The 24,666-nt window shown below is 45.9% G+C and overlaps 1 protein-coding gene across 1 annotated transcript in view; it reads left to right on the top strand.

Annotated features, from left to right (window-relative positions):
• Positions 1-1,412: 1,412 nt before the first annotated feature.
• The window catches only part of LOC133378874 (zinc finger protein 420-like), a 33,975-nt gene continuing 10,721 nt past the window's right edge, over positions 1,413-24,666 (top strand). The window contains exons 1-5 of the mRNA XM_061613488.1: positions 1,413-1,624; positions 2,891-3,654; positions 5,968-6,070; positions 8,825-9,522; positions 15,683-15,809. Coding sequence (XP_061469472.1) covers positions 1,603-1,624; positions 2,891-3,654; positions 5,968-6,070; positions 8,825-9,522; positions 15,683-15,809 — 1,714 coding nt within the window. The 5' untranslated portion in view covers positions 1,413-1,602. The remainder of the gene's footprint in view (positions 1,625-2,890; positions 3,655-5,967; positions 6,071-8,824; positions 9,523-15,682; positions 15,810-24,666) is intronic.

The following is a 24,666-nucleotide window of genomic DNA, read 5'->3' as shown; positions in this document are numbered from 1 at the left end:
ATACAGCATCTAGCACAGCGCATTAGAATTGCTACAACAAGCAGGACAATTGTGAAGTGGTCCGCCAAGACCATCAGCAATTTTCAATTCATCTGTGGGGAAAAAACAGTTTTGGAATCACAGACCTAGGGCATACTCACAGTATAGATCAGCACTGGCTGGGCCTCATGTGAGTTGTAGTCCAAGACATCTGGAAGGCACCAGATTGGAGAACATTTGGTTCAGTTATTCTGTATGGCAAGGGTGGGAACCTCTGGCCCATGGACCAAATGTAGTCCTCCAGGCCTCTCTGTCTGGTCCTTGGGGTTGTCTCCAGGCCATGCTCTGTGCCATACCACGTTGGATCCAGGCTTACTGTGCAATCCTAAGCATGTGTAATAAGAAGCCCCAGTGTGTTCAGTGGGATTTATTCCCTAGGGAGAGGTTGGGATTGCATCCTTTGTTGTATTTAGAGCAGACTCACTGAATTGAAATCAGTGGGGCTTAAAGTTAGTCATGAGGCTAAGCCATGATAACAAAACCTCCAAGTTGTGAAGCGGTATACCAAAGAATCCCAGTTCCTGGGGAAGTAAACAGCTGGAGAGGGCTCTGCTTGTATGGCCCATTTATAAAGCACCTGGCTGGCCATTGTGGTCCACAGGATGGGATGCTTGGTTTGAGCTTACAGCAGGGAGGGGGAACCTATGGCCCACCAGATGTTGTTGGACTGCAGCTCCCATCATCCTTGACCATTGGCCATGCTGGCTGGGACTGATGGGATTTGGAGTCCGGCAATATCTAGAGGGCCGCAGCCCCCCCGCCTTACAAGGCTTTTGCTTATATTCTCATTGAAACCAGTACAGCTGACATCTAACTAAACATGCATAGACTTGGGCTGCATGGCTGCAGTTCGACATTGGGGGCAGGGCCTTTTTTGCAGAGGCCCTTTATCTATGGAATTCCTTCCTTGGGAATGTACATCTGGGTCATAATCACTGGCATTTAAATGGACTTTTGAAAACTGTTTATATTTCAGTCTGCTTATTGTTGTTATATGCCTTCAAGTCGATTACGGTTTCTGGCAACCCTATGAATCAGCGACCTCCAGCCTGCTTATAATGAAGAGTATTGTGAGCTAGGCTTTATGCTAGGGATGTGGAACCTGGTACATGTTAGACTCCTACTCAAGCAGGAAGGGCCATAGCTCAGTGGTAGAGCACCTGCTTTGCATCCATAAGGTCCCAGATCCAATCCCCGGCATCTCCAGGTAGGTAGTATGGCATTTTGGCCAGCTGGCAACAACCCAAATTTTATAAACGGTGCGTGCCAGTTCACTCCTTCGGCAGAGATGCTCATGGGGTTAATTGCACAGAGCTCCGTCGCCTAGAGAGGACCAGGAATGTATGTGTATGCTCGAGGGGGGAGTTTTTAAAATATGAAGCCACCTTCCTGCACAGCTGCACGGACAGCTTTAAAAAAAAACCCGCACACCAACAACCACCTTCCTGTCCTGTTGCTATTTCCTTCCTGGTTTAAAAAAAAAACCACCCAAAACTTCCCGAGGGGCGGGCATTTGTCATTCTTGGTGCAACCGAAGGATCGTAAATCCTCCCAGGAGGTGTTATGCAAAAGCCACGGGGAGCAGGTGAGCTGAAAGCAAAGAGATGGATCCGGGGGAAGGAGGGATATAAAGAGAAGGAGCAGTTGATCCATGTGCGGCCGTAGGAAAGGCGAGAGAGAAAACAAGAATGAATGTGGTGCAATCAGAGGGCACTGCCAATTGAGAATTCATCCTGATTTTGCAGGGAGATTAGATGAGCTGAGCATTCACTCTGATTTGTTTGCCGGGAGGTTAGATGTCTGTGTACATCCCATGCATTTAGTACACACACCCCACCCAAGAATCCTGGGAACTATAGTTTGAGAAAGGTGCCGAGTGTTGTAGCTGTGTATAAATTACAGTTCCTAGGGTTCTTTGGGGCTGGGGCTGTGGATTAAATATGCTTTAAATGTATGATGTGTATGCCAATTATCCCACCCTTTCTGGTGCATTTTCTGTCGCTTTCCTTATTGGAAAAAATTATAGTCCCTATATTTATCTATGTAGATTTCCTAATTCACTTATGATCTATTGCGTGTGTGCATTTCTATTTTTTTTTTAATGTTGCGGAAAACCTCCCAATCCACTATGGGCACTTTTAAACTGTTGATATTTTGGGGTAAGATTCAGTCACATCCCAGCAACTGCAGGTTGTACATTATAGCTGATATACAAATTTTCAGCTGCTTTTCTCTGGTTGCTTCCAGACAACCTGTTTATTGAACAGCTTGGGACCAGGTTACCTGAAAGACTGCCTGCCCCTGTACAGGCCTGTAAACTCACTTAGATTATCTGGGAAATTCTATTTGTGGTACTGTACCCTACAAAGTATCATAGGACAGTAACCTGAAAACTGGCATTTTCTGCTATTGCCTCTGTGCTATGGAATGCCCTTCCTCTGCCATAAGTGAAGCGACAAAGATCATTAGCGTCAGATGTCTTGTAAAGACATATCTTTTTGCCCAGACTTTCCCTGACCTACATCTGCACCATACATTTAAAGCACAAGCTGAGAGCTATAGTTTGTTATTAGAGATTGTAGCTCTGTTAGGGGTAAAATACAGTTCCCAGGATTCCTTGGGGAAAGTCATGTGCTTTAAATGTATGGTGTGGATCTGTAAATTTCAGCTGTTACTGGTTTTGATATATATTTCTATTTACTGTTTTACTGGTTTTATGTTGAAAATTTTTCTTGTAATGATTTACCGTTTTTCTGTTGTTTGCCACTTAAAGATTTTAAAACATTAAGTGGTTAATAAAAGTATAAATAAATAAATAAAATCCAATTTCTGTGTCACTTGATAAAAAAAGTGACTTTTCCTTTCTTCCTCCAAGAGGTAAAGCTAGGAATGAAAATGGAAAATCAAGATTTCCCGGCAGAACCTGAGCCTGTCAACAAACTGGCAGGCAGAGGAAAAGATACTTGTGCTGTCCAAGTCGAGACCGTCCAGGAACTCCTGACCGGGACAGCTCCCCAACAAATCAAACAAGAGCTGGACGAAGGCATAGGACAGCGCTGGGAGGCCCAGTGGCAGGAGTTCTTGAAGGTGGTCAAGTCTCCTCACTCAGAATGGCGGCACCTGCAGCTGCCCAGTCCCACATCGGAGGGAAATTCAAAGTCCACTCAAGCTTCCTTGAAGGGAGTGTCTGATGCCAGCCTGTGGCCTAGAGGGGAGTGGTTGCCTCAGACCATGCCTGACCTACTTGGGGAGGCCCAACAGGCCTATCAGAGCTTGGACTCCTCTCAAACGGTCAAGGTTGAGGTACTGGATGAAGATGCCACTGGCATGGAGGCGCAGCGCCAACGCTTCAGGCAGCTGTCCTACCATGAGGCCGAGGGCCCCCGAGAGATTTGCAGGCAGCTCCAGGAGCTTTGCCACCAGTGGCTGACGCCCGAGAAACACACCAAGGAGCAGATCTTGGAGCTGCTGATCCTGGAGCAGCTCCTGACCATCCTGCCTTGGGAGATGCAGAGCTGGGTGAGGGAAAGGGGCCCGGAGAGTTGCGCCGAGGCGGTGGTCCTGGCCGAGGATTTCCTCTTGATGCTACAAGAGTCTGAGAGACAGAAACAAAAGGTACGAGTTATCAGGTATTTTTGAGTAACCTTGAGAAGTCCCAGAAAGAGGCCCAACAGTGGAGGCTGGTCTGTAAGGGCAGATAGGCCCTGCCGCGCCATTTTTAATCTGTCCTAGCCACCTCCACCCGCCTGCCTTCTTATCAATCCAGGGGTGGCACTGCCTGTCAGCTTCTTCCTCCTTAGCCTCATTTTAGCCCCGGTAGAACGGCAGGATGGGGGCAACAACAAGAATTAGTTGTCTCTGCCTGTTATTGGCTGTGGCAACGCTCTTTCTGAAGAGATTGGACAGGCATCCTCGCAGTTAACATTCAGAAGTCATTTGAAGACTCTCTTGTGCCGACAGGCCTGTTCAGTTATTTAATTTCCTTTTTCAGACATGCCAGTCATTTTTGTATTTATTTTATATTGTTTTGGAGTATTTTATGTTGTGCACAAAGGAAAAAAGTTTCTCGGCCCTTAGCCAAATACAGCCTGAGTTAAGGTACAACAGAGTTAAGGTGAAACATGCAATTATAAATTACGTAAGCGTAGAATTTTAATTTTCCCTAGAATAAAATCAACAGTGTGAATAAATGTATGGCAAGCACTTCTTTATCCCAATTATAGGCCACCGCCAATTAAAAAGAAATGCTCCTAGGCCAGATGCGTTTCACCGTTTTGCCTTCTTCAGTGGCCAAACATTTATAGTCTGAAACAAAAAGAAATACAAATAATAATGGTTAGAACCTCGATGGTTAGTGAAGATGGCCACATACTGGTCAGATATTCCAGCCAGGCCATTCCAGTTTACTCTCCCAGCAGCTGTTACCCTCAAGCGATTGATGTTCCTGAATAGCCTTAGAAGGCAGCCCTGTTTATAACGCAATCTGGTAACAGTTGATAGTGGCCAGAACCATCTTAGGGGTGATGCGGATGTTTTCCCTCCTCTGTTAATGCCTACAGTGCCATTGTACGTTCTGCCTAGAAGGTGGTGTCACCCCAGCTTTACAGGATCCTGTACAGTAGCTATGTTGGCTGGTGGTCTTGAAGTCATATGCTGCTGCAACCTGGTTGTAGCGCAACAAGCAGGGCTGTGGAGTTGGTACGCCAAACCTTCAACTCCGACTCCTCTATTTTTCTACTGTCCGACTCCACCCAAAATTGCTTCCAACTCCACAGCCCTGGAAAGGGCTGTAAATGTCTTTTTAAATTGGACGCTCTCGTAGGAGCATTTTTATTGCTGCCTGAATATGTGCTGATCTTGGCATCACAGCATTTGTCTTCATCTGGGTCCTGTGTCATACACTGACACACAAAATGTTTTCCAACTTGAATTATGGTGAAATGCTCAAATACAGCTGACTTCATGGGAAGCTTCTTTGACATTTTGAATTTATATTTTTAAAAATTTGTCAATCAAAATTTATTTTGAAGCCGGAGTCGCAGTCGGTACATTTCTACTGACTCCGACTCCACGCAAAATTGCTTCCGACTCCACGACTCGGACTCCACAGCCCTGGCAACAAGTCCAGGTTCATCATGTCAATGCTCAGGAATGATGGGAATTGCAGTCCAGGAGTGGGGAACCAAAGGCAGTCCTCCAGGCCTATGTAACCAGCCCTCAAGATTTCCCTAGGCCAGTGTTTCCCAAACTTTTTGTTGTTGTTGTTGCTGGACTACAGTTCCCATAATTCCTGACCATTGGCCATGCTGGCTGGGGCTGATGGGAGTTGCAGTCCAGCAACAAAAAAATAAAAAAAGTTTGGGAAAGACTGCCCGAGGCAATCCCCCAGGCTACATCCTCTCTTCCCAAGCCACATCCCTAGCCTGGCAGGTTTCCATACCCTCCTGCACCTGGAGTATTTTTGCCTGGCTAGAATGAGCCCTTGAACTGTTGATGGTGCTGCTTGGACGGAAGATGGACTCTCTCTCTCTCTCTCTCTCTCTTTGTGTGTGTGTGTGTGTGTGTAATGCAGCTCATTGTGTAAAGGTGTCACAGATTCACCCACTTCAGCCCCGCCTCTGGGCTGCTAAGGTTGTTCACGAAGGCATGCGGCCCTTGAGCTTTAAGAGGCTCTCCACCTCTGCTGTAATCCAACAACATTGGGAGGGCCACAGATTCCGCATCCCTCCTAGAATTTGACTGTCTGTTGGCAAAGTTATTAAGGCGTTCTCTGATTTTGTATTTTTTAAAATTATTGCTTTAGCTGTATTTCTTGCACACTGGAATTGATAAAAAGCCAGGACACGGATCCCTGGAAAGGCATAGGTCACCTAATACCCAGAAAAAAACATGTTGTCTTCTTCTCTCCTTCCCCACCCTCCATCCCAGGTCCCAGGCCTCTTGGAGGACACATTTATTAATGCCTCCAAGCCGGAGCAAGATTTGTCAGACTCTGTAAAGATGCATCTTTCTGTGGAGGCCACCCTGCTGGGTAAGGATTCATGTGGATGAATTTGTCAGCTGCTTAAGGGCTCATGGGAGGGTGCGTCACTACCCCCTCACCCACTGAGAGAGGAAGCTGCCTTATACCGAGTCAGACCATTGGTCCATCTAGCTCAGTATTGCCCACGCTGACTGGCAGCAGCTCTCCAGGACTGAAGAAAGAAGTCTTTTCCCAGCCCTGCCTGGAGATGCTAAGGACTGAACCAAGAAACTTCTGCATGCAAAGCAGATGCTCTGTTCGCTGACCTACAGACCTGCCCCATACTGTCAGTCTGGGTTGGTAACTATCCCTGATGGCCATAGCACAGAGTGTCCTCGAGGTGCTCTTGGACTCAAACTCCCATCAGCCCCAGCCAGCATGGCCAGTGGTCAGCGATAATGGGAGTTGGGAGCCCAAGAACATCTGGAGGTCCCCCCACTCCCTGCTCTAGGGAAAACAAGTGGTGAGCACTGGAGCTGGGAGGAATGAAGGGGGTGGCGGTCACCTGTTGGGTAAGAGGTCTTTTTAAATATATATATCTACTTTATTAAATTTTTCAAAAGCAAACAATGTGTTCAGCATACATAATTAAGCCAAAGTGAAGTATGGAGTACAACACAAAGAGATACCTAAACCAGTTAGAGAAAAGACATTGATCCAGTCTGCATCCCCAGATAAGTAAAAAAGAGCAACAGACTTAGCTCACAACATCAGCAGGAAAGATGGCATCTTCCCACAACGAAAGGTCTGCTATCGGGGGAGACAGCGCTGGTGGCAATGAGAGGATTGGATACCAAACACAGTAAAACTTGTCAGGAGGCCTTGAAAGCAGGGGTGGGGCAACCTCCAGCCCATGGGCCAAACCTGGCCTGCCAGGCCTTGCCATTGTGCCCGCCTGGCTGCATAAAGAGAGCTGGAGCAAGGTACATTCCCTCCCCCGCAGGCCAAACATCAGCTGATGGGTGGGGGGAGTGCACCTTCCTCCGATAGCACCAAGCGGTTTGTGTTGAACCCTCTGCCAAAATGGAGGGGGAAACCGTTTCAATGCAGCATAGGAAGCGGCCTTATACCGAGTCAGACCATTGGTGGTCTGTATAGCTCTCTAGCCATGGCAGTGGCTCTGCAGGGTTTCCGGCAGGAGGTCTCCCCCAGCCCTCCCTGGAGATGCCGTTGGGAATTGCACTTGGGCCCTTCTGTATGCAAGGAAGATGCTCTCTGCCCCTGACCTACAGCCCTTCCCCGTGCAAATTGCTTGGTGCTCCAGGAGCTGCAAAGCCCCCTGCGCTGCAGTTCCCAAGCGCCTGCCAACCAGGGAAGCGCTGTGCAACGGGCCTTGGCAGGAAAGCAGGGGCAACCCACCTGCCAATCATCTGACCTCATAATGATGTCAGGTGACTGACAGATGGGTTCTGCCTCTGTCAACCTGTCCATGGAGCTGGGGCCAAAAAGGTTGCCTACCCCTGCTTTTAAGCCTGGCAAGGAGGGGGAGGCACAGGAGGAGAAACCTACAGGAGAGGAGACCCAGCCGAGGATACCAAAGTGCAGGAGTGGGAAAACTTCAGAGGTGTCTGATCTGCTTTAATTTTTTTTTTACCAGAATCCCAAGATCTACCAATACCAACGAGGGTCAGGTGCAAAAGACACACACTTAGAATAAAAGGACAGAGTGCCTCTGAGCATATGCTGAGTCTCGGGATTTGATTTTAGTACAAGAAGGCCTTTAGTACACAGCCCTTCACAGAAAAGTCTGCTCCTGGTTCCCCTTCACCTCAGCAGCATAGATTTGAAAGGGGAAAAAAGCTTTTTGTTGTTGCTGTTGTTCAACTAGGGATGGTGAACCTCAGGCCTGGAAGAATCAGAAAATGTGGCCCTCCAGGCCTCTCTGTCTGGCTCTTGTGACTTTTCCCAGGCCGCACCTCCTCTCCCTAGGCCACACCCCTCACCAATCCCACTCACATTTTTCTTGAGTGCTTTCACCTGGCTGGAGAGAGATGTGTGTGTATATATGTGGTGTGTGCCGCCCTGGGCTCTGACTGGGAGGAAGGGCAGGATATAAATCAACAACAATAACAATAATAATAATATATGTATATGTGTGTGTGTTTTTGCATGGGTGGAATGTAGCCTACTGTGCAAAGGTAAGAGTCACATCCATTATTTTGCCCACTTTTGCCTCTGGCCCCACTGGGCATGGAGGTGAAATTCAGCTCAGTTTGCGTTCAAAGCCGGATCTATCCAATTCGCAATTACCAAAACAATGTGAAAACACAGCCAACCTTTCACACTTTTCTTAATTTTGTGATGCAGTTCACCAACCAAATAATGTTTACAAAAATGCATATATTAAGGGGAAATGTGCATAGAAATGAATATATTCAAGAAAATAACCTGCGCAAATGCATTAAATTAACAGAAATTGTTGTAAAACTAGTCAGAACTGCTTACAAAATGTGTCGATTAGGAGAAATTTGCACTAAGAAGCTGAAGAAGTTTCAGGAGGATTATTTAAAAGGAAATGCGCAGATTGCTGCAGAAATCTGGACAGCTGAATTTAAGATTGGGAAAATGAGGAACTGAGAGAACCAAAATTGGCAGATCCTACCATCTGCAGGACCCACCCACTCCAACCCCACAAGGAAAGGTTCCTAAGTCACGCTGGGAATTAATTGAACCTGGGACCTTTTGCATGCAAAGCAGATGCTCGACCGCTGAGCTATGGCCCCTCCCCAAATGATGCCACATGATTCTCTGTTTTATTACTAGGAGACAACGACCCAGTGCTGGAGAACCAAGAGGAGCCCTTTCAGCTGGAAAGAGCTGAGCCCAGAGTCATGGGAGTCAGTGGAATATCCCTAGAAAGAGCCGATGGGAAACTTTTCCAAGCTCCTGAGTTGGAAGAGATCCCCGGAAGCCAGCAAGGACCAGAAAGGCACCAGGAAAGCTATCTATGGAAAATAACAGAGCAAGCCTTTCTAAGCGAGGGCAGCGACCAGGCCTTCCATGAAACCTCCTTGCACGACAGGACTGAAAAATGCCAGCGAACGAACAGTATGGCTGCCGAATTTGGGAAGAGCCTCCGCCAGAACTTGGACCTCCTCAAGAACCAGAAAAAACGGCTGAGGAAGTTCAAATGCTCCTACTGTGGAGCCACATCCAACATCCGAGCCAACATTGTCGTTCATGAGAGAATCCACACTGGGGAGAAACCCTACAGCTGCTTAACCTGTGGCAAAAGCTTCAGCCGAAAGTCGACCCTCGTCCGGCACAAGAGGACCCACACGGGGGAGAAGCCGTATGAGTGTTCCGTATGCGGGAAAAGCTTCAGCATCCGGTGTAACCTTTTACGGCACGAAAGGGTCCACACGGGGGAGAAACCCTATAATTGCACATGCTGCGGCCAGAGCTTCAGTCGGAGACTCTTGCTTGTGATCCACGAGAGGACCCATACGGGAGAGAAAAACTCATAGAAGCTTGTTGTGTGAGGGAAGATACGTCCCTGTTTCGCTACCTCTCTCTCTCTTACATAAGAACATTGGAAGCTGCTTTAAGTTGAGTTGGACCCTTGGTCCCATCTAGCTCAGTACTGTCTACACTGACTGGCAGCGGCTCTCTAGGATTTTAGGCAGGGAGCCTCTCCCGGCCTTACCCGCTGAGCTACAGCCCTTAGCACTGTGCTGGAGCTAAGCAGGTCTGATGGTCAGTGCCTAGATGGGTCACTGCCTGGGAACCACTGTTCTGCTGCCTTTGGTTCCGTAACGGAAGAAAGGCAGGATCTACATTTAAGAATATACAAATAAATATTAATTTTAAATATGCCTAGGCTGCTTTTCAGGGCAAAGTTTCAGACTGGGCCCTTTTTCCCAGTCCAAAGCAGATGCTTTACCCACTGAGCTATGACTCTTCTGTTTGTGATACTCAAGAGAGAGAAATAATCCACTCAGGAGAGAGACCACAGAACAACATCGCTTAAGAATGTGTCACTCCATTTGTTCACAGCAATCTCTTATTAGGTTTAAAGACGTTCTCAAAGCTAATCCAAAAAAATTTAACATAAGCATCGAGAACTGGGAAGCCTTGGCCCATGAGCGTCCCAATTGGAGGTCAGCCATTATCAAAGCTGCTATGGACTTTGAAGAAGCACGAATACAGGGCGAAAGGGACAAACGAGCTAAGCGGAAGGCACGTCAAGCAAATCCTTATTGTGACCATCTTCCATCTGGAAACCTGTGTCCTCACTGTGGGAGGCTGTGTTGATCCAGAATTGGCCTCCACAGTCACTTACGGACCCACTGTTAAAGATCTTGCCCTGAAGACAATCTTACTCGGCCACGAGTGATCGCCAATGAAATGAATCTTCCCCACTGTCAAAAACCTATGTTCCTAGGAGCAGGGCCCTTTTTAATATAATATAAAATATAAATAAAATTGCTTGTGTTACTTTGTATCAATAACTTGTAAATAAGAATAAAATGTTCCAACTGTAGGGAAACTTAACTGGAGAACATCTTGTGTACATAGGAGAATACACAGAGGAGAAAAACCATATGCATGCTCTGGTTATGAGGGAAGATGCTCTAGGCACCCTAGTCTTTGTTAACGTAAGGAAATCCACACAGAAACAGTCAAGATGTTTTAGTAAACTCTGTGGTTTGACTTGGTCCTGTGAACCAGTATTTATTCATTCCATTCTTATCCTGCCCTTCCAACAAAGGCATACATGGTTCTTTCCTCCCCCCACTCACTATTTTATCCCCACAACACCCTTGCGTGGTAGGCTAGGCTAAGAAATAGTGACAAGGTACCAACAACACCTAGTGAACTTTGTGGCTAGGGCTGTGAACACACCATACATTTAAAGCACCTCCCCACCAAGAATTATGAGAAATGCAGTTTCAGGTTTTTGGGAATTGTAGCTCTGTGAGGGGTAAACTATAGCCCCCAGGATTCTTTGGGAATGTGCTGTAAATGTATTTATTAGCCGCTTGTTATGTGAAGGTCTCCAAGTGACTCACAATATTGTTAAAAACCAAAGGAATATATCATATCATAAAACCAAATAATAAAACAACTACCTACCCTGCACAGTCACAGAAAGTTTTGAGAGGACACTAATAGAAACTTCATCTCAGTCTATCAATTGCCTGGGGGGGAAATATAAGTCTTTATCTGGTGCTGACCTCACTGGGGATCATATTCCACAGGTGAGGAGCCACAACTACAAAGGCCCTCTCCCCGGTCACTACCCTCCGAGCCTCCTTCAAAGAGAAGACCAGGAGAAGGGCCTCAGAAGAAGATCTAAGGGTCTGGGGAAGTTCATATCAGGAGAGGGGTGTGGTGTGTGTACACAGCCTAAGTGTGGATTTGAACCTGGGTCTCTGCAGTCCTAATACAACATTCTATCAGATCCAGGGGCCAAATGTGTCCCCCCCGGGCCTTTCTGTTTGGCCCTCAGGACTCTTTCCCAGGCCACACACCCCTCACCGGACCAGCTCTGCACCCTCCTCAAATGTTTTTGCCTGGCTATAATGTGGAATTGTGATAATGCCTCTTGCTTGCTGGGATGAAAGAATAGGAGGGGGTATAGAAACCTCTGGATTGTAGTTTGCTATGAAGAGAATCACATCCATTGCTTGCCCACCATCACCTGAAAGTTTATCCATGAGAGAAAACAGGATGAATAGGGTGCTTCACCTGGTGAGAGGTGACCATCGCCATTAGGCCAGCAATGGGCAGCTGACTGCTCATGGGCCAAACTCTGCTCCCAAAGGGCAGTTAGCATTCTGGTAGCCCGAACAAATTTGAATCATGTGGTAAAAAAAGTTCAGTTTTATCTGTAGAGAAAAGCACCCATGGGTCTCCACGGGTATTTCATTGCCAATCTGTTCTTGAGAACTTTCCAGAAGTGTATTTGTTCATCAGTCTCTCCTGCTGTACATCCAAGCACATGTGCGCACAGTACCTGTTGAGCCCTGGTTGTTCCAGGAGGACTAACTATTGTTTAGAGAATCCAGCGGCCTCTGAGAATTTCCCAAATTGGGAAGAGCTATAGCTCTGTGCTGCTAACCCAGTTGCACGTTGTAGTGGCACATTCAGAAGTGCAGGGTCCCTTCATGTTAATTGTAGCCATGTCTCCTCCCTGGTTTTTCATTGCTGTGGGGTTGAGAATGAGATCCTTGATAATGCCTAGGAACTAATAAGTATGAAAGAAGGGAGTGTTAGCTACTGAGAATTCTCAGTGTTTGACTCATCTCCTTTCATTCTGATTGGCTCCAATCCACAGCAAAGGACAAGGAAGCATGTTAGAATACTCTTCTCAGTGGCTAACACACTCCCCTTTCATACTGATTGCCTTGTAGGATGCTGGACACATAGGGACCCTGCTCCCAAAAAAGTAAAGAGTCTAAGACACACACACCCAGACCCTGCACGACTACACCCCTGCATATCCGAGACCTCCCCACACCTGATCCAGCTCATAGTTACAAAAATACATGCAGAGCCATAATGTCAAAGAGCAGAACGCACAGCAGGGAATACAATGAAACAGGGACAAATAGTCAGACAGGTCCCCAGTCCGATGTGGAGTGTGATGCTCGATCAGGGCCCCACAACTGCTTTTTCTTCAAAATGAAAGTGGCAGCCTTCAGCATGCTTTTTCAAAGCATTACTGATGCAATGAGAGCCAGTGTGGCATAGTGGTTAAGGTGTTAGACTATGACCTGGGAGACCAGGGTTCGAATCCCCACACAGCCATGAAGCTCACTGGGTGACCTTGGGCCAGTCACTGCCTGTCAGCCTCAGAGGGAGGCAATGGAAAAACCCCTCTGAATAGCGCTTACCATGAAAACCCTAGTCACAGGATCACCATAAGTCAGAATCGACTCGAAGGCAGTCCATTTCCATTTCACTGACGCAACATGAAGTGTAGTACATAGTAAGGAGGACATGAGATGAGAATGGCCGGGCGAAGTGGTAGGTGCTTTTCTCCTCTACGGGCTCGTTGTGTGAAACAAACTCGAGGATGCTCAAACCTCCCGTATGGCAAGCAGGCAAGTCCAAACACAGATAGCTGGAAGGGAGAAAACCGCTAGACCAAAGCATTTGGCTGGTTAAATATTTCCCCCTGTGCTCGCAAGCAGTTCGTGGATCTTAAAGGGGCATTACACCTCCTCTGGCATCAGTCAGTTGTGCACTTTAATGGTTAAGAACAAAAACAACAGAGCAGCCATTCCTAGAGAAGAAGGCAAAATTGCAAAGGGGAACTTCCCTTTCCTGTCCGGTCTATCTGAAAGAAATGCAGTGAGTGAGCTTGCGGGTCGCTTTTATGCTTGCACGGAGGTTAGAGACGGGCGGCATGGAGGAAGCCCCAAGATCAAGGTACACAATTTGAGGCACTGGGTAATGGAAGAGAGGAACGCTGGAAGAAAGAGCGGACTCCCATTGTTTGAGGATGCAGGCCTGCCCTATAGATCGCAACTCTGCCTGACTGACCCCATCTGCCTCCCCCCTCCCACAAGCTTGTTGTGTTTGGGGCCAGATTTGAGTACCATTCGGGAACATCTGCATTTTTGGTGGTGAATAAAATGACGTGTAAATAGCAATCAAGTCCGGTTGTTTAAAGCGCTGTTCTTCTTTAGCCGGAATTTGATCTTGACTATGTGTAAAGTTTAGATATATACACGTGGAATATTTAGAATATATGTAAGCAGATAGATAATGTTGAGCTAAAAGGACTGACTCGTTCTAAGGCAGCTTCTTAATGTTCCTTTCCCCCCACTTTGGTTTAGCCTTGATAAACAATGAGGCTATTGTTTAAATACCCACTTGCCAGGCCTCCACCTCTCTCTCAGAATTACAGTCACCATTTGATTTACGAAAGTAAAAGCATAGACCTGCCTTCATGGTTTTTAAAGTAGCCTGGCAGACAAAATGTTTAGCAAGTGAAGCTTTTCCTGAAACTGATGCAAATGGGTGGAAACAATTTCCCACTCCCCCTTCCTATATGTCAGCTGTAAATCAGGGCCTACTATCCAGTTTAAGACTGCGGGCACACTATGCACTTCAAAAGCATTGAGAAAGGTTTTTCTGGCAGTATTTTGAAGCAACTCCTCCCTCTGCTGGAGACACCTCCCTTCTCCACTGCTGACTTAAGACTTTTCAGGACCACCCCCAACGTTGGGCCCATCACTGTCTCTGTTTAAGCCTCCAGCAAAGTGTTTCCATTGGCCATATCTGGAAGGGCAATGGGTTGATCTACCAATCAGTTGCAAAATCTGACCAAAGCTGAATTAAAAAAACACCACCACCATCACACTGGAGCTGATCTGAACAGGTTTTAGAGTAAAAAGGGGCAGAGTTTGATTAGTGTCCTGTGCCCTCATTTTCAGAAAAGAGAGGTTAAGGTGTACTGGAGCCAGCACAACAGTAAATGCGTCTCTACCCTAAACCACATTCAATGCACATTTAAAGCACATGGCTTTCCCCAAATAATCCTGGGAGCTGGAGTTTTCAAGGGTGCTGGGAATTGTAGCTTGGTGAGGAGCAAACTATAGTTCCCAGGATTGGTGGAGGGAAGCCATGTGTTTTAAAGGTAAAATGCACCAAATACTGCGACCTTTCCTCATAGAGCAGTTGCTCCATGCCCTTGGTCCTTTGGGTTGCCCTTTTCTGAACCTCTTCTGCCCATAATATTACTGTTGAGGTCAGGCAACCACAACTGTACACAGCATTCCAAGTACAGTCACCCCTTGGATTTGTGTAATGGCATTATGATACTGGCAATTTTATTTTCAGTCCATTTCTTAATGATTGCTGACATGGAATTCACCAGTTTCACAGCTCTCCACTATGACGTCTCTTTTCTGGTCAGTTATTTCAGTTCAGATTCCATTAGTAGACACAAGTTAGGTTTTTTGCTTGAATGTGCATCACTTTACACTTGCTTACATGTGATTGCATCTGGTGTTTAATACCCAAGTCTGCTTGGAGAGATCCTTTTGGAGCTCCTCACAATCCCTGTTTGTTTTAACCATCCTGAACAATTTGTTATGATCAGTAAACTTGGTTACCTCACCGCTCACCCATAGCTAAAAAGCCTAATACAGATCCTAATACTGATGATTTTGGGGAGGAGACATTATTTACATCCCTCCATTGGGAGAACTGTCCATTTATTCCTACTCTCTCCTTCCTGATCTTTAAACTGTTCCTGAATCATAAGAGCACCTTTCCTCTTATCCCATGATTTCTATCTTCTCCATGTTTGATAATTGTGTCTTTAATAATAATTTCCACTCGTTTCCCCGAAGCAGATATTAAGCTAATCGGTCTCTACTTTCCAGGATACCTTCTGGATCTCTTTTTTTCAACATTATACATTGGCCAGTCCTCAGAAATAGAATATAGGCTTCAGGAGAATGTACATATTTTTGTTAGAAGATCAGCAATGCCGCATCTGTATTGTTTAAGATCTCTCAGGTAGATGCCATCTGGACTTGAGATGATTTGTGAACACTGAAGGAAAAGTTCCACATCTCTCTTCAGACTCTGAGTGGAAGGCAGATGATGTCCATGCCTTGCCTGGGGGTGTTTATGAGGAAGGTAATTGTTTTCTTCTTCCAGGAACTGGTGACCTTCCAGGAGGTGTCCTTTCATTTCACTGAGGAGGAATGGGCCCTGCTGAATCCAGGCCAGAAATCTCTATACAAGGAGGTCAGGCAGGAGATTCATGAGATTGCAGCCTCTCTGGGTAAGGATCCTTTCGCCTTAATCAGTAGCTTAATAGCAGTCCAACACTCTAGCCACTACACCAGACTGGCTCTCTTCCCCCTTCCCCCCCATTTTGGAAGGTATGAATTCTTCTTGATGGTGTTACCAATGAGAACATTAGGAGGATGCTGGTGGACTTCCCCTGGGCATAAGAACATAAGAAAAGACCTGCTGGATCAAACCAAAGATGTGTGTAGTCAAGGATTTTATTTTCACAGTGGTCAACCAGATGCCTGTGGGAAGCGCATAAACAGAAAATGAGTGCAACAGCGCTCTCCCCGCTCATGATCCCAATACTGCCTCTGATAATGGAGGTAATATAACCATTGTAGCAAATGGATGCATTGACTGTGAGCTATTTATTATTTATTTATTGTACTTGTATACCGCCCCATAGCCGAAGATCTCTGGGCAGTTTACAGCAACTAAAAGCATTAAAACAAATATACAATTTAAAACATATTTTAAAACAATTTAAAACACAATTTAAAAATTTACAACAATTTAAAACAATTTAAAACACATGCTAAAATGCCTGGGAGAAGAGGAAAGTCTTGACCTGGCGCTGAAAAGATAACAGTGTTGGCACCAGGCATACCTCATCAGGAAGTTCATTCCATAATTTGGGGGCCACCACTGAGAAGGCCCTCTCCCTTGTTGCCACTCTCTGAGCTTCCCTTGGAGTAGGCACCTGGAGGAGGGCCTTTGATCTAGAATGTAGTATACAGGTGGGTTCGTTTCGGGAGAGGCATTCCATCAGGTATTGTGGTCCCAAGCCACAAGCCATGTAAGGCTTTATAGGTCAAAACCAGCACCTTGAATTGAGGTCGGAAACATTCAGGCAGCCAATGCAAGTGGGTCAGAATCGCTTTTATATGTTCGGACCGTCTGGTCCCTGTTACCAATCTGGCTGCTGCATTTTGCACAAGCTGCAGTTTCCGAACCGTCTTCAAAGGTAGCCCCACATAGAGTGCATTGCAGTAATCTAATTTGGAGGTTACCAGAGCATGGACAACTGAAGCCAGGTTATCCCTGTCCAGATAGGGACGTAGTTGGGCCACCAACCAAAGTTGGTAGAAGGCACTCCGTGCCACCGAGGCTACCTGAGCCTCAAGTGACAGAGATGGTTTTAGGAGAATCCCCAAGCTATGAACCTGCTCCTTCAGGGGGAGTGCAACCCCATCCAGGACAGGTTGGACATCCACCACCTGGTCAGAAGAACCACCCACTAACAGCATCTCAGTCTTGTCTGGATTGAGCCTCAGTTTATTAGCCCTCATCCAGTCCATTGTCACAGCCAGGCACTGGTTCAGCACATTGACAACCTCACCTGAAGAGGATGAAAAGGAGAAATAGAGCTGCATGTCATCAGCATACTGATGGCAACTCACTCCAAAGCTCCGGATGAACGCACCCAACGGTTTCATGTAGATGTTGAACAGCATGGGGGACAGAACTGACCCCTGCGGAACCCCATACTGGAGAGTCCAGGGTGCTGAGCAATGTTCCCCAAGCACCACCTTCTGTGTATGAACCTGGGAAAGCCTCATGTTGCACAACCAGCGGACATGCCCGAGGCTCACATACCCCATATTTTCAAACACCCTTGCATAGCGCGGAGGGAAAATGATGTTGGGTTCGTTCTTGCTCGGATTCACGCGAGAACAGTCGCATGGATTGGTACTTAAAACAGGGTTATACAAAAGGCAGAGTTCTGACGATGGGCCAGAAGATCTTAAATTGTCATTATAAAAGGCTAAATTGAACGTAGATAGATTGGATCCACTGACTGTTTTTATGCATGTGGTCGGAATGTGGTAACTATGGCAGTCCGTTTCCGCTTCCTCGCCCTCTGTAGCTTGACCCTGCAGTGATTGTGTTGCAGTGGTGCCCCATTAGCATTTAAATACATTGGAAATGTTTCCCTGAGTTCTTGGTGTGCGTTTGCAGGTGCATCATTAGTGCTCAACTAAGCAGTGTTCAGTGTATTTCAGTTCTAACCCTGTAGCAGCTACACAGAATAACATGGAACTTACAAGCTTACATGGAATAACACACCTGATCCGAACAACAGCTGACTGAAGAATGACACGGATTCTGCCCTCCCTCAAACTCCCCCAATGGCCCTACTAATAAGTGACCCTCCCTCAAACTCCTGCGGCAAACCTGCGGACCATTCGCGGCACACAGTGGCTGAAAATCGCTGGTTTTCTTTTGTGGAGACAGGTTGTGGTATTCATCCTTCAGCTAGTTTGATTACATCTAGATTTCAACATTGGGCTTCTCTCCTGAGGGCAACATGATTACAATTATCTTTGGATCGCATTGATTGGATTGCCAAAAGTAATGTCCTGCACATATGACTGGCAACATCAGCTCTGTAGAGATGACAAACTTAACCTTGAAGGAGATGGAGCAAGGAGGCGCCGGGGAGGCTTTGGTGAGCTCTGCATTCCAGCTGCATTCTAAGCCCTGTTTCACACTCTTAAACAACTTATATCAACTTCCTTTAAATTACAGTGGCTGGCTGCAGTCTCTAAGACCCTCACAACCACCTTTGCATATGACTCTTTACCTCCTAGAACGCTCCTGCCTGATAACTGCTGACTTTGTTAACTCAGTGGGAAACTTGTGGCTCAACACACGGCAAAAGCTTAGCAACATGTACATATACTGCCTTCAAGTCGATCCCGACTTATGGCGATGCTATGAACAGGGTTTTCATGAGGCTGAGAGGCAGCGACTGGCCCAAGGTCACCCAGTGAGCTTCATGGCTGTGTGGGGATTTGAACCCTGGTCTCCCATGTTGTAGTCCAACACCTTAACCACCACACTAAGGGATCGTCACCTCTTTGCAACACTGGTCCCTGTTCCAATTTTCTAAGGGAATTCAGTTTTGCCTAACGGATTAATTCCCACCCAGCCACCCCCTTCCTATGCTTTGCACATGGAGCCTTGCCAGGAGAGAAGCGGGCCATTGGGCGGGCTGGAAATTCTGCCTTCCTGCTCCCCACCCTATTCCTTACTGTTTTTTAGGGTGTCATAAGCCCAGTAAAGTTCCCTTTCAGGATTTAGGAGGAGTAAACAATGTGATTATAAAGATCCTGATAGTAGAGAGACCAGACAGAGAGCAGACACTATCTGTGGTAAAGATTTGCAGCACAAACAGGGAGAAAGAAAGGAAGACGTCCTTGTGAGTGTGGAGGAGGAAAGTTTCCTAAGACACCGTGACTGAAGATGAGGTCTGTTTTGTGAAACAGAAATATTTTGAAGATTTCAGATTTTATAGTTGCTGTCAAAAAAGACACTTGTTTTTAAATGGATTTTAAAGGTGGTTTTTAAGTGGTTTTTAATTGTTTTAATTTGTTTTGCTTTCTTTCCTTTTGGATTTTTTTGCCTTTTTTCTGCTAACCTGGTATCCTGTTGTGTTTTTATTTCATTTTATTTTTTTAATTGGAGGCCTCATTATTTTATTATTTATTATTGTTATTGTCATCTGATTCCAGTATCTGGCCCCTTTAAAGCTCCATGGTGCAAATCACCTCTTCCAGTTTCACCTGAAATCTGTTAATGAATGCAAAGAGGCAGGGCTTCTGACAGAGCTCTCAGTTGCTCAGGCACCTTGGAAAAGCTTTACGTTGCTTTAGCAAAAAAGAAACAGATTAAAAAGGGAAAAAATGGTGCATACAAGGAGGAATTATAAGGAGTTGGGGCTCTCTCCTAAATGCCTCCAAGACTCTGATAAAGCTCAAGCAACAGCTCAGGCTAAAATAACAAACCTCTTCCCCAGGACGGAGGCCCTGATAGAGAAACCACCAGACCAGTTAAATAGCCCTGAAGCATGTGAACAAATGCCGAATCAACTTCTGGACACTGTATTCAAGACTGCAGAACAGAAACAATGTTTGGATACCTCTGGGCATGGGGCAGGTCTCACCCCCTCTTCACTTTTGGGGAATGTAAAAAAGATGCAAGTTCAATCCCCCTCCCCCATTTTTATGACTTAAAGGAACAGCCTACATTACAGACTGATGCAGAATTCTTACAGTCCTCACAGTTGGCTCCAAAGTGTTCTCCTGATTCATTATGGTTTGTGTAATGGGACATTTATGTAACCATTGCAATGTATATGCACTCACTTTTATATGTATAAGTGCCTTTAAGAGGTTAAGATTTGCAAATGAAAGCTTAATAATGTTGGTTTCCTAGCATTGGGCACCTGCTTGTTAGAGATTAGGTCGGGAACGTCAAGGACACTCAGCTGTGTCTTATCTAGAGGCTAATTGGGCTGGGAACAGACCATTGGATGTCTTCTCAGAGATAACGGCTTTGAAGTTGAGATCCAGGTACCTCTAACGAGCTGCACGTGCTGGGAAACAGTAGCACATGTGCCGGGAGAGGTCACAATAGCTACTCACAGCAGAATAGTGTTCTCTCATGTAGATAGGACAATCCATCAAATGCCTTGACACCTTAGATCAAAGGACTGTGATAGCCATGGCCTGTTAGGCATGGGGTAGATTTGATGTCTAGACTGATATAGCCTGATTAATGATGTATCCTGACAAAATGTGATGATTTGATGTAAGATACCGCTAATGATGCCTTTCGTCGTTATGTGTGCCTTGCCAAGATTTCCTCTATGAAAGAGAGCCCTGTAGCCCAGCCCAGGGTTCAGACTTCAATGTCTCTGTGAGGGACCTTGACAGTCTGTTCCACTGGGTAGGGATGCCTGTTATATACCCAATAAAATCTCCTTGTGAGTAAACCTTGGGTCTGGCTTACTGTTTCCTTGGTATCGATCCTAACCTTGCAACAGCGCAGGGCCTGGGCGAATACAGTTTGATATTATGGGAGCAAAAAATATGCTATTTGCAAATTCTCTCCAGATTATCCTGAGAAACATCGTGGATATTAAGCAACAAATTGCAGAATTTGAACAATTTTATGCTCATCCTATGGGATTGGTCAATGAAGCCTCTGTACACCTGACCCAGGCTGCTTTCTCTGCTACTTCACTAAAGGGTGATGATACTAGAAGCTGCAATTTACATAGACCTATGGGAACCAGGAATGAGATTTGTATTAATGTTAGTACTCAAACTGAGCTCCCGGATATCCCGTCCAGAATTACTGAACAAAGGAATGAGAGATTTAAGGGGTCTACTGAATTAAGGGTAGAAAAGGTTACTGATATTTCCAGGTGCAGAGGAGGAAAAGGGAGGAGGCTCAAGAGTGTCGGGGGTGAAAACAAACCTTAAATTAGGCAGGGAGTGACCAAAAAATTAACTGAGGGGAAAAAGGAAAAAAATTCCCACTGCACTAAATTTAAATTTAAGAGATTGTTCAGTCTACTTGAAAATCAAGAAAAGGAACAAAAGTTCAAGCGAAAAAAGTTAAACAATCTCAAAATATCCAAGACAAGGGGACCAGTTTCTGGTGCCTCCCCTCTCTACCCCCCATAGTAGAGGACTCTAACCCTCAGGCCACAATCAGTGATCTCCTGTCTCTTGAGCCAGACTGTCTGAAATTACCAGCTAAAGTCCTGCTCCTGTCTAAGAGCCCAGTTATAAATGGGACTCCTGCTAATGGTAATTTATCTCTCTCAACAGCTTCAACAATGGTACTCTTAAGACTCCAGTTAGTGTTGTGCAACTTCCCTAGGCCAAGTGATGAGTCAACACAGAATGGAAAGAAACTTCATTTTATACAGATGCTTTATGACATAGGAGTCACTTATTTATCAATTCTAGTATCTGTTTTTTGATTTCTCTAATTTTGGATTAAAAGTAACTTTTACTAGAACCTCCACTGTAGATGATATCCTTAGATGCAGGGTCGTTTTTGCAAAATTTGGAAGTAACTTTTACTAGAACCTCCACTGTAGATGATATCCTTAGATGCAGGGTCGTTTTTGCAAAATTTGGAACAGAGGTGAACAGACACTTCTATAATACTCTGATCCAACCTCTGATTAAGAATCATTTGCCTCTTATCAGAATACAGTGCCCATTAGGAGAGATAAAATTTTGTCTTTAAATTGTCCTACTGAGGAGCTGTTGGACTTGAAGGAGGTCGCATTAGTTGGTGATAAGCCACCTTTACCCTCAAAAGAATTTATAGATCTGAGATGTGGAGATGACGTTGTAAGAACTATGGGCCTGACCTCCATCAGTCCTGTGAAATCTAAAGCTGGCAACCCCCCCTGTAATGACTTTTTGCCTGTGATAGTACAGTAGGGCCCCACTCATACAGCAGGTTAGGTTCCAGACCCCCGCCGAAAATTGAAAACCGCCGAAAAATGGATCAGCGGTAGCGTGGAGGTCTGGAACCTAACCTGCTGAACATGCCAGCGCAGGGGAAAATCAGTTGTAGCTGCTGTACAGCTGATCAGCCCTTGCTCACGTGAGATTGTCCCAGGAGCAGGGGAAGATCTTCCCCTGCTTGGGCGAGATCGCCCCTGAGGAGAAGATCAGCTGTAGGGCGCTACAGCTGATCTTCCCCTGCTCAGGCGAGATCACCCCAGGGGGAAGAGAAAGTCTTCCCCTGCTCAGGCGAGATCGCCCCCCTTCCCCTGCTTGGGCAAGATCACCCCTGGAGGAGGAGATCTTCCCCTTCTCCGGTGAGATCAGCTGGAGCGAGGGGAGCTCCAGCCCCCACTCCAGCTGATTGCCCCGCTGGCACCGTATTAGTGGAACGCCAAAAAGTGGGGCACCAAAAAGCGGGGCCCTACTGTAGAAGAATCCCTGCCAAGAAACCTACATGAGAGAGACCGCTCCCCAGCGAGGAGTGGAAAACACTCTTCTTCTGAACAAGTTCTGACCTCCATAATACCAGAAGAAGAAGCACCAATTACTACATTTTATTCACTTCCAGTTGAGGAGCAACAGTTTATTATTGCTAGGCTACAAAATCATAGAATCATAGAATCATAGAGTTGGAAGGGGCCTTGTAGGCCATCGAGTCCAACCCCCTGCTCACAGCAGGAAATCCACAGCAAAGCACCTCCCGCAGATAGCTGTCCAGCCTCTGCTTGAAGACATCCAGCGAAGGGGATCCCACCACCTCCCTAGGCAGTCAGTTCCATTGCTGAACTGCCCTTACTGTCAAGAAGTTCCTTCTAATGTGCAATCTGAATCTACGCTCCTGCAACTTAAAACCAGTAGACCTAGTCCTACCCTCTGGGGCAGCAGAGAACAAATCTGTACCCTCCTCTATGTGACAGCCCTTCAGGTACTTAAAGAGTGCAATCATGTCACCCCTCAGCCTTCTCTTCACCAGACTGAACATGCCAAGTTCCTTCAACCTTTCCTCATAAGACTTGTTCTCCATACCGGCTATCATCCTCGTCGCCCTCTTCTGAACCCGCTGTAACTTGTCTATATCTTTCTTAAAATGAGGCGCCCAGAACTGAACGCAGTATTCCAGATGAGGCCTGACTAATGCAGAATATAGCGGGACTATTACTTCCCTCGACCTGGAAACTATAGCTCTGTTTATGCATCCCAAAACCACGTTTGCCTTTTTTGCCGCAGCATCACACTGCTGGGTCATGTTCAACTTGCGATCCACTACAATTCCAAGGTCCTTCTCACACGCACTACTGCTAAGCCGGGTATTTCCCATCCTGTACCCGTGCATTTTGTTTTTGTGGCCTAAATGCAGAATCTTGCATTTGTCTTTATTGAATTTCATTTTATTAATTTCAGCCCAATTTTCTAGTCTATCCAGGTCCCTTTGGATTTTATTCCTGTCTTTCATTGTGTTAGCTATCCCTCCCAGTTTCGTATCATCCGCAAACTTCATAAGGCTTTCCTCCACCCCATCATCTAAGTCATTGATAAAAATGTTGAAGAGTATCGGCCCCAGGACAGAACCCTGTGGCACTCCACTCGAAACCTCCTTCCAGTCCGAAGCAGAGCCACTGATGACCACTCTTTGATTACGGTTTTCCAACCAGTTGTGAATCCACCTGACAGTATTTCCATCTAGTCCGCGTTTGACGAGTTTGCTAATCAAAAGGTCGTGGGGGACTTTGTCAAACGCTTTGCTGAAATCTAGGTAGATGACGTCTACAGCATTTCCACCATCTACTAAGCTAGTGACCTGATCAAAAAAAGAGATGAGATAAGTTTGACAGGTTTTTTTCTTGACAAACCCATGCTGGCTCCTACTAATCACAGCATTCTCATCTAGATAGTTGCCAATGGACTCTTTTATTATCTGTTCTAATATCTTTCCCGGTATTGAAGTCAGACTGACCGGCCTGTAATTCCCCGGATCTTCTTTTTTACCCTTTTTAAAGAGCAGGATGACGTTTGCCCGTCTCCAATCCTCCGGCACCTCTCCCGTTCTCCAGGATTTCTCAAAGATGATGGCAAGAGGTTCCAAGAGTACATTTATTTATTTATTTATTTAAAATATTTATACCCCGCCCTTTTTCCGAGGAACTCAGGGCGGCTTACATTAAAACATTAAAACAGCAATAATTAATAAACATGATATTCAGTTTAAGCAATTTAAAATGGAATTAAATAAACATAGGTTAAAACTAACTACATTGGTTAAAAGCCCGTCTAAATAGAACAGTCTTCACCTGTGCACGAAAATTTGATAATGAGGAAGCCAACCGGACCTCAATAGGGAGACAGTTCCACAGTCTAGGGGCGGCCACCGAAAAAGCCCTATTCTGTGTCTCTGCAAGATGAACTTGCAGGTAGGAAGGGGTAATAAGTAGAGTCTCGCTGGAGGATCTTAAAGTCCGAGCAGGTTCATAGAAGGAGAGGCGCTCTGACTGATAGCCTGGACCTAAGCCGTATAAGGCTTTATAGGTCAAA

This window comes from Rhineura floridana, chromosome 3 (assembly GCF_030035675.1).
Source record: "Rhineura floridana isolate rRhiFlo1 chromosome 3, rRhiFlo1.hap2, whole genome shotgun sequence".
In the NCBI taxonomy this organism is placed as follows: Eukaryota; Metazoa; Chordata; class Lepidosauria; order Squamata; family Rhineuridae; genus Rhineura; species Rhineura floridana.
The sequence above is the reverse complement of the archived record's forward strand: the minus strand, read 5'-3'. Positions and strand labels throughout refer to the sequence as shown.